Genomic DNA, 9,443 nt, shown 5'->3' with positions numbered 1-9,443 from the left:
AAAAAAAAAAAAAAAAAAATGTGGACACGAATCCCCTAGAAAACAGCTAAGGTGCTGGCCACAGAAACCCAAGAGCATCTCTGGGGCCTCCTCCCTTGCCTCTACCCGCCCCATGCCAAGCCTTTCGGTTCTCTGGATCTGTGATGCACAGCCCCACCTCTGGGTCTTTGCGTGTGCGTCCTGAGGAGAGACTTACGCTCTGCACACCCCTCTGCCTGCCCGTTCTTCCCAGGAAGCCCTTACTGACCCCTGGCTGAGTCATGTGCCTCCTCTGGGCTCCTTCAGCCCCTGGCTTCCCCCATCTCAGGGCTTCTACACGTCCCACCTTTACGAAGCCAGGCTCTCCATGGCCGTGGCAAAATGTGGCCTGTGGGCTGCTGGCCGAGTTAAAATAGGGACTGGAGAGTTGCTGAGGGAGGGGCCAGGACAGATCCTTTCTGATTTGGTGACGCCTCTCTCCCTGCCCTGGTCCCTTTTCTTGCACATAGAGAGGGTGGATAAAAGCAGGCTCAGGACAGTGTGTGTCCCACATGCTGGGTCCCATGGTTTTGGCTCAGTCTCCACCTTGCCCAAACTCAGGGCCCCAGATATATGGAGCAAGGTCTAGATGCCTCACTCTTGGCAACTTGGCTACCTCTCGTGGCCATGGCACAACAAAGTCCTGGAGCAGCCCAGTCCCCGCACTTTCCTTGAGGACAAAGCATAGCTGTGCCTTCTGTCATACACAAAAGAGGTGGCTAAGCAGACAGATGTGTAGCTACAGTCACAGGACGGCTAGTAGAGAACTTCAATCTCGGGCACTTAAGGCCAGGATAACACAGAGACTCGTCCCATGGCCTGAGACCACAGCCACCACACGTCACTCCTCCGCCACCCTGTGGACTTCTTCCTAATGTGGCATTGCTGGGCATCAAAATGAACTCCAGCTGGGCTCACTGTCTGAGGAACACGGGATGGAGCGGGGCATGGCCCAGAGGAGCCGCCTGTTCCAGTCTCTGCCCACGGTGAAGACCAGGGTAGGTGAACCTATAGACTTATCCTTGGCTCCTCTGCTGGGGCTCACGATGAATGAGGCCAGCCAGGCAGTGTCTGTACCTACCTGGACCTCAGGGTTGATGTGAATCCGGTACGCCTGGGCCTTGTCATCAGTGGCACCGGGCCAGCTCCTGCTCTCGGGCCTGTGGCAAGAATTGCAATGGTCATGCACATCTGCCCAGTACGCTCACCATGCCAGGAACCAGGACAAAGGGGCTCTGAGCCCAGAGTCACTCAGGACTCAGCCCACGCTCTTCTGGGAGAAGGGCACCAACCCTGTGTTTTCCCCAGTACTCCAGTGTGGCAAGGAGCCACAAGTCTAGATCTGCCCCCTCCCGGAGCAGGGCTGTGGGCACCCTTCCCTGCCGACTGCCCGTCCCTGTCTCATGAGGTTCTTGAAGAGAGGTGGCCGCAGGGGCCCCACAACTTCCCCACTCGTCCATCCGTTCCGTGGCCTGTAGAAGCTCAGCTCAGAGGCTCTGCTCAGGCAGGAGCAAGGCTGAACACGTGGATCGGCTAGGAGCTCATCCCCGCCTCCCTCAGCCATCCTCGGCCTCTACGCAGGGCTTGGGGTCGGCCCTCAGGGAGGTGAAATGGAGGTTTCAAAGGGTGTGCCTTCCCTCTTGCTGCTGCCCCACCGCAGCCAGCAGAATCATCACTACCGAAGCTGGCCTAGCCCAGATGGGAAACAGGCCATTAGGAAATTCCTGCTTCGCCATAGAAACCAAAAGCCAAACACCACTCAGGAGGGAGAAAAACATCGTAAACCTGCCATAAGCAAGGCGGGCAGGCCTTGAGGCTGTGGGCTGTGGTCCAGCCCTGCCACTCAGTAGCTCCTAGCTCCCAGAGAGCACAGGCTGGAGGGCACACAGACCCTGGGCTGCAGTGGGGGTGGGGAGGAGTCCGGTTAGAGGAGAGTGAAGTGAGGACCCCTAAACAGGAGGCCTCCTGGGGCTTGCTGGGGCCTCACAACTGGCCTCACAGCTTGAACCTGTTTCTCTGTCAGCTGAGGGATTTAATGATCCCTTTATAGCTTCAGTGTACACTAACTGTACTTCCTCACCTCGGCCATTTCCCGCTCCCTGCAGACTACCTCTCTACCCAAAGCCTTCAGGAGTCCCTTGGCATCAAGGTTCCGTGAGCCCAGAGTAATCCCTTCCCCATGTGGCACCTTAGCCAGGCACCTAAGAGACTGCCCCCACTCACAGCTCTAACGGATATGTTCACTCCCCAAATGGCTAGGACACACCTGGGACATCCCACGTGGCTTTCTAGCCTGGTATTTCCCTGAATTCTACCAAGGAGGGCAGTCCAAGCCTGTGGTCTAAGGGTCAGAGGACAGCAAGTGCCCAGAGCCATGAGAGTGGCCCAAGGCATCAGGTGAAAAGGAAGGACTCGACAGCCTTCACTCCAAAGTCTAAGGTCTTATTCAGACCTGCACTTCAGGCTGGATCACATGTGTTGGGCAACAGAGACCCCGCTGCAGCAGGGCTGACATGGATGCTGGGCAGGTCCTGGACCTCCAGAACATGCCCACACAGTCTGGGTTAGCTTGGATTAGGGTTGGCCTGCTTTGGGAAGGGAAGCTGGGTCTTTACTGCACGTTTTACTCTGTGGGCAAATCCGCAGGGGATCAGAGCTCTCTGTAGCAGAGGCAGGCAGCGAGGCTGGCCTGGGTACAGCTGCTCACCAGGCTGGTCCTCAGGGGCACCCAGGGTGCGGGTGGGTCTGTGGGGCCCAGGCACAGGTCCTGCAACAGCTGGCAGATGGGGCGCAGGAACCCCACAGGGGTGGTGTCCCGGAGGAGGAATGTTGGGTGAGCATCAGAGTGGCCTGTGCATCTTGCCCCCCTAGAGTCTGCATGTGTGAGGGCAGGAGGTAGGGGTGAAGGCAGGACTTGGGATTTCACTCTGACTGAGCAGATCGGGACCCTATCATCCCTCAGTGCCCGGATCTAGAGATGAGGGAGGTCAGGGCGCAGACAGCATGATTCTCAAGTACAGAGCCAGCCTGAAACGGAGCTCTGTGACTGGAGAATGTATGTGCTGCCTACTCCAAGGCCACATGGCAGCTGGAGACTGTAACACCCAGAGTGCAACAGGGCAGTGGATCACTGGCTCCATCCGTGCCTGGCGTGGAACAAATGACCGGGAAAGGAAGGAAGGAAGGGGGACCTCCACCCAGCCACCCTCTCGTGACATCATTCTCTCTAGGAATCTCCTGACTCAGGCCCCTGGTGAGCCTCCCCCAACTCCACCACCGACGGGGCTGCCCTTGTTCAGCCAGAGCCAGAGCCGGAGGTGAGTCAGGGCCCAGGAACCCAGCCAAGGTGGGAGGCCTCGCAGGCCACTTGTGGGTAGAGCAAAGCTGACACTTCCCCCAGCGCGCAGTCCCTCAGTCTGGCTCAGGGTGATGCATGTGACCTTGTTTTATGGGAAAGGAAACCCAGGCTCACGGAGGTCATCTGGGTACCTAAGATTGCAGTCTGGAAGAGTCCTAGCTCCACTGAGCTCCTCGGCCGGGTGTCCTCACCGTGTGCCAAGTGGAGTGGGGAAGGCCCTGGACTGGCAGCCGAGCCTACTCCGTGCCAAGTGCACAACCTGAGCCCAGCCCGGACCTAGTCTTGGGCCTGGCACAAATAGGCCTACCTCATAAACTCTCTCACCGAGTTTAAAGGCTCTAGGCCAGCGGCTCACCTCCACCCTGCCAGCTCTAAGGCATGGTTAGTTATGCTGTGGTTTTGGAGAGGTTTCACCCACACAATTCCACAGGGGGTCGTGGAAAGTCCCTGTTAACTGGGAGCACGGCAGGCTGAGCAGTTTGTGACTTCTCCAGACCCAGGTGGGGGGAGATCCTACGCAGCTGGGATTAGCCCAACAGCCCGTCGGAGCTGAGTAAAGATCTAGCACTGAGCAGGGCAGGGGGCAGTGGGCCTTTCATCCTAGCTCAGGACCCCTGTCCTCTCCTTTGAGATGGGCTGCACAGCACGACACAATTTACGGCAGGAAGACTGTTCCAAATCCAGATTCAACCAGAGCAGAGGTGTGGGCCATGGTGGAGACAGTTGAGGCAGGGCAGCTGCCGTGTGGGGCTGGTGGCAGTGGTTGGCCCAATAGAGATACTGGAGTCTTCAGGGATAAGAGAGAACTGATGTCAAAGTTTGCTTCCCCATTGCCTCACTGTATGGCTTTAAGCACTCTCACTAGCCTTTCTTTCTTTCTTTTTTTTTTTTTTTTTTTTTTTTTTTTTATTTTGAGACAGGATCTCTGTGTAGTTCAGATTGGCCTTGACTTGCCATGTAGCCCAGGCTGGCTTTGAACTTGTGGTGGTCCTCCTGCCTGTGACTCCCAAGTGCTGGGACTATAGGTGTGCACCACCAGACCTGGCTCACTAGCCTTTCTGAGCCTCAGTTGGCTCATCTGTAAAGTGGGGCCTCGATTAGGGTTTTTTTTTTTTTTTTTTTTTTTTTTTTTTTGAGTCAGGGTCTTGCTATACAGTTCAGGCTGGCCTTAAACCCACTATGTAGCCTGGGCTATCCTCGAACTCATGGTAATCCTCCTGCCTCTGCCTTCTGAGTGCTGAGACTATAGGCATGTGCCACTTCACATGGCTTCATTAAATTTTCTGATCTTTTTTTTTTTTTGGCATCAGGGATCAAACTCAGGACCTTGTGCTTGTGAGGCAGGTGGTGGAACCACTGAACTAAATCCCCAGCCCATCCATTACTTTTTAACTTTTTAAATTCATTGGAAGATAAATGCTCTGAGATGATCATTAAGATGGTCACTTACGGGGAGGGGAAGGGAGGGAAGCAAAGCTCCAGAATTGGTCTCATTTCTGCTGCCAGCAACATCTGCCTGCCTCAGCGCATGTCTAGTCTTGAGTGGAAAGGGATTTCTCCCTGTGTGAGCTATTCCAGCTCTTATCAGTGCCCTCCAGGCCCCCATGACAACACTAACCCCAGGACTGGACTTGGATGAGGTGCCCGGGAGCTGAGGCAGACAAGCCCAGCTCACCCAGGATGAAGGCTGCTCCCAACTGGCCCTACTGTCTCCTCCACCATCCTGCCCAGCCCGCCCCAAGTGTACCTGCTCACAGAGAGCGTGAGGTGATCATGGCAGCCTTTGATGCGGTTCTGCGCCTCCAGGTGTGTCATGAGTTCTGTGCTCTCACCATTGATGGCCTGGATCAGGTCTCCGGGACACAGAGCAGCCAGCGCGGCCTTGCTGCCAGCATGGACCTTCGGGCAGACAAGACAGATGGCTGGCACAGTCCTTACATGACCTTCTGCTCTAGGGCGTCTCCAACCTTAGCATCTGCCCAGTGTGGACCTGCCAGGAGGGACTGGTGGGTGGGCAAGAGAAGATGCTGGCTGAGGCCCCCTTGTGGCTTGCTGCAGCCTCTGCTTTAAAAAACCCAGCTCCAAGTTGGGTGTGGTGATGTACTCCGGTTCACAAGTTCAAGCCCAGCCTGGGCAACTTAGCAAGATCCTGTCTCAAAATAGAAAACAAACAAACAAAAAGGCCTAGGGGTGTAGCTCAGTGTGGAGGCAGGCCCTGGGTTCAGCCCCAGCCACCAAGGCCTGGTGGGATTCAAGGGTCTGGGAGGATGCTGTGGGGGACTCAGGGACACTGGACAGTGCACACTTCCATGCTTTCCACAGATGGTGCTCCCTCCACCTGGAACACTCTTCTTTGACTCCCACACCTCACTCACTAGCTTGTTCCTCCTCCTGCAGATCTCAGCAGAGACCTCTACTCTGGCAGTGTCTCTGCCCCCTGCATTAACACTTCATTACAGTCAACTGGGGGCATCTACACATCAGTTCCTCAGCGAAGTCCAGGGCTGTCCAGTTCTAGCAGCCAGCCTGAACTTTGGGGTCACAATTCTACCTCTGCTACCCTTTCAGGGCTCCCAAGGTCACTATCAGCCCCAGAGTCCAGCGGGGATCACATCTGGAGAGCTCACGATGCTGATCCTTTGACCAGGGCCATGTGCAGGTCTGGTGAGGACTCACAGAGATGCAGGGCAGGCAGCCTGGGGGTTGCAGGGGCCCCTTCACTCAGTCTCGGCCCCACCCCAGCCTCTCCGGAAGTAGGCCAAGGCACCCCCGTTACCCAGGCTCTCCAGTTAGTGTCCCACTCCCATGGGTCAGGGGCTGCCAGTGACCTCCACCGTACAGTGGGGTGAGTTCCTGGAAGACCAGCCAGGCTCAGCTCAGCTAGTTTATCACAACAGCAAGTGAAAAAGCTGAGGTGCTGGCAGCTCCTTGACTTCAGGCCTGGTGTGGGTCCTGCCCCACTGACCTGCCCCAAGGAATGGTCCTCGTATGAAGCATGGTGTCCCCAGCCCACCACTAAGGTCCACTCACAGACTGAGGCACCTGCCCAGGCTCGTCCCACAGCAGGTGGCCAATGGGCACAGTTAGTCCTCTCTGGGCCCTGCTCTGGGTTCCCACCCTGAATTGATACCTGCTTTGGGCAAGCGGCTAGAGCCGGTGCTGTAGCCGTGACTAGCTTGTAGTGGCCCATCAGTCACTGGGGAAGGCCAGCTGTTCCCATCCTTACACATGAGGAGGAGGGGCTCAGGGCACGGGGGACTTGTCCTAGTCCCCACCACAAAGGTCTCCTCCTCGGGGGCAGCTAGCAGTGAGATGACTCACTCGGCACAAGGGGTGCATTCAGGTCCCTGTGGGCGGAGGAAGTTCTTGATGGGATGGCTGGGGTGCAGCCAGCTCCCTTAAGCTAGGGGCGTTCTGGTCAGGGAGGGCACGAGGCCAGGAAACCGTGACTCTCCCAGCCGCCCTGACGTGCTCTTGCTCATTAATTCACAAGGCAAACCCATCTCCTAGATGAGAAAATTGAGGTCCAGAGAAGTGCAGAGAAACAATTTACACAGTAAATGGCTGAGTCAGAATTCTAATCCAGGCCAAATGACTCCAAATCCAAACTTCAGTTCTTAACTACTGTGCTTCTGTGCAAAAACGGAAAGAAGGAAGACAGACTGTCCCAGAGGAGACTGGATCTGTAGGGTTCTGTGGGCCCAGACGAGGAGCCAGCGTTTCTCTGGGTGGCTGGGAACCACAGAAGGTTCCAAGCAGGAAGTCACAGGACAGAGCTGAAAATCAAGCTGATGCTGCTAACTACATCAGAGTGAAGAATAAACACAGGGAAAGGAGATGGGCGCAGTGAGGCTGAGAAGTTAGAGCCTGAGTCGCCTGTCACCCGTAGCAGCTGCCCCTGCCCCACCCTGCCCAGTGCGGTGGCAGTCTGGGAGCCTCAGGGGACGCAGTCCATGCGATCACAGGAAGCTCTCCACGGCCTGCTTCCCGGTATGGTACCCTAATCCCTCTGAGCCTCCGTGCCCGCATCTACAATGTGAGGTCAGAGAGGTCCTTCAAAGGGCTGCAGCGTGGACGACTGAGACAGCTGGGGGTGCATGAACCCCCCCACAGGAGGCTAGTGGTGCTCACTGGAGCCTGGGGGCCGGGGAGGTACTGGTACCAGTGTGTGTTGGGCAAGGCCCAACGCACACTGGACTCTAGGAAAGGCAGCAGTGTGTCTGTGGGGAACGGGCCCTGGACAGTGTTCGTCAGGATGGCTGAGGCTTCCTGGAAGTGCCTCAGCCCTGTCTGTATGAGGCTGAGGCTTCCTGCTGGGTCCTGGGTAGGGCTGGACCTCCAGCCCTCTGGGTAAGGACATTCCCACACATCCTCAGGCCCATAGACTTGCCCCTCAGGTACCTACTGGGCAAGCTGTGGCCTGTGCCTCCGCAGCCCTGTAAATCCTCCCAGATCCCACCCAAACCCAGGCTCAGTCATCTTGGCTCCTTGGGCCTGAGCTGCTGCCGTGTGACTCTGTGGGACAAAAGAGGGGCTCTTCTAGACACACCCTCTGCCAGACTGTCTGTCTGCCTGCCTCCCAGGGTCCTGCATCCCTGGCCAAACAAGGCCACTGCTGCTCCTGTGACGTGAGAGGCCTTTCCTAGGCAGGAAGGCAGGCAGCGCATGGGCAGCAGATGTCTCAGCTCCCTGCCGCCTGCGGCCGTCAGCCCCTGCCACTGAGCCTGTCAGCGGCCTCACACCCGAGTGCCTGGCCTGCTGGCGGGCCTAACACTCCCACCAGCCCTCTCCTAGCAGGAGGACACATAGGCACGCACCCAGTAGGGGTCCTCAGGGACACAGGGGTGGGGGGGGGAGGATGAAAGGCTCCCGGATGTCCTGAAGGCCCACCTCTCCTGGCCCTAGGGACCTGGTGGTGAGGGCAGATGTGGGAAGTCTCCTAGTACAGCTGGTCCTGCCCGTCACCCTGGGCCCCCAGAAATGGGATTCTGTGGATCCATGCTCCACCCGGTGACCACCCCCTCCCAAGAACTGGAAAGAAGTCTCTGAAACTTGGCCCAGCCCCCAGGGTGAAAAGAGGGAGTAGGCCTGGAAGAAGGTGGTTGTCAGTTCCCCCAACACAAGCCCCAAATACCAAAGCCGAAAGTCTGTCCTGTGTTCCTTCCGAACTGGAGCAACCAGGGGCAGGGCTTAGGTTCTTCTGTCCCCCAGGCTGGGGGTTTCCAAGGGCAGGGGCGGAGCCCCTCCACACAAGGGAACTGCAGGGTTGAGCAGGATTGTCTCCGCCTGGGTACCCTTGGAACCAGGCTGAGTCTCTGTCCCCACTCCCTGCACCTCCGAAGCTCTGTGCCCCTCCTCTTCTTCCCCTTTCGCAAACCTGGAGCAGGCATGGCCCCCGGGAGCCCCAGAACCTGGGCTGAGGACACCCTGGTACCTGGCCTTGTGCAGCCTTGTAAAGCGGAGGTCTCACACCTCATAGTCAAATCTCCGCTTTCCCTGCAAGCCAGAGATCCCGGTCACTTCCCCTAAGGGTGACTGAGGTCACAGAAGAATGGGGAAGAAGTCCAGAGTGGGGAAGTGAAGAGGCTTCTCTCAGACTCCCAGAGGACCCCAGACCACGCTGGGGTCAGTCACCCGGCTCTGCTAGCAGTGACCTGGGATAGTGGAGGGGACTCCTCTGTCACTGTGTCCCCAATCTTCAGGCAGGGTGGAGTCTGAGGAGAGTTTCTGGGTCCTGTAGATCTATCTAGTGCCTGGGCCTATATCTCCCTGGCCCACAGTGACTCCCCCAAAAGAAGGCCAGGGGGGAGGGGGCTGGCTGGGAACTCTTGGGGGGAGCAGAGCAGCAGGGCCTGCGGGAAGGGGGTGGGGCAGTGCTGCCCCACTGGAAGCAGGCTCGAGCGTCTCCCGGGCCAACCCTCCGCTTCCAAGCCTCCAACACGTCGGGGATCTGGGTTCGGGTGAGCCACGAGGACCGGGTCTCAGACCCAGGACCTCCCCGCCGCCCCGCGGCCGTCGGACTCACCCGCGAGATGGTGAGGGGCGCGCTGAAGTCCCGGCCGCCCAC

At 57.7% G+C, this 9,443-nt stretch overlaps 1 protein-coding gene across 1 annotated transcript in view; it reads right to left on the bottom strand.

The window, feature by feature from the left end:
* The window catches only part of Pdlim4 (PDZ and LIM domain 4), a gene marked incomplete at its 5' end in the record, with an annotated part of 12,867 nt that extends 3,424 nt beyond the window's left edge, over nt 1-9,443 (bottom strand). The window contains 3 exons of the mRNA XM_010639844.1: nt 1,100-1,178; nt 5,124-5,275; nt 9,402-9,443. Coding sequence (XP_010638146.1) covers nt 1,100-1,178; nt 5,124-5,275; nt 9,402-9,443 — 273 coding nt within the window. The remainder of the gene's footprint in view (nt 1-1,099; nt 1,179-5,123; nt 5,276-9,401) is intronic.

Source organism: Fukomys damarensis, unplaced genomic scaffold (assembly GCF_012274545.1).
Source record: "Fukomys damarensis isolate Sample0158 unplaced genomic scaffold, DMR_v1.0_HiC HiC_scaffold_9, whole genome shotgun sequence".
In the NCBI taxonomy this organism is placed as follows: domain Eukaryota; kingdom Metazoa; phylum Chordata; class Mammalia; order Rodentia; family Bathyergidae; genus Fukomys; species Fukomys damarensis.
This window is presented reverse-complemented; position numbering and strand designations above follow the sequence as displayed.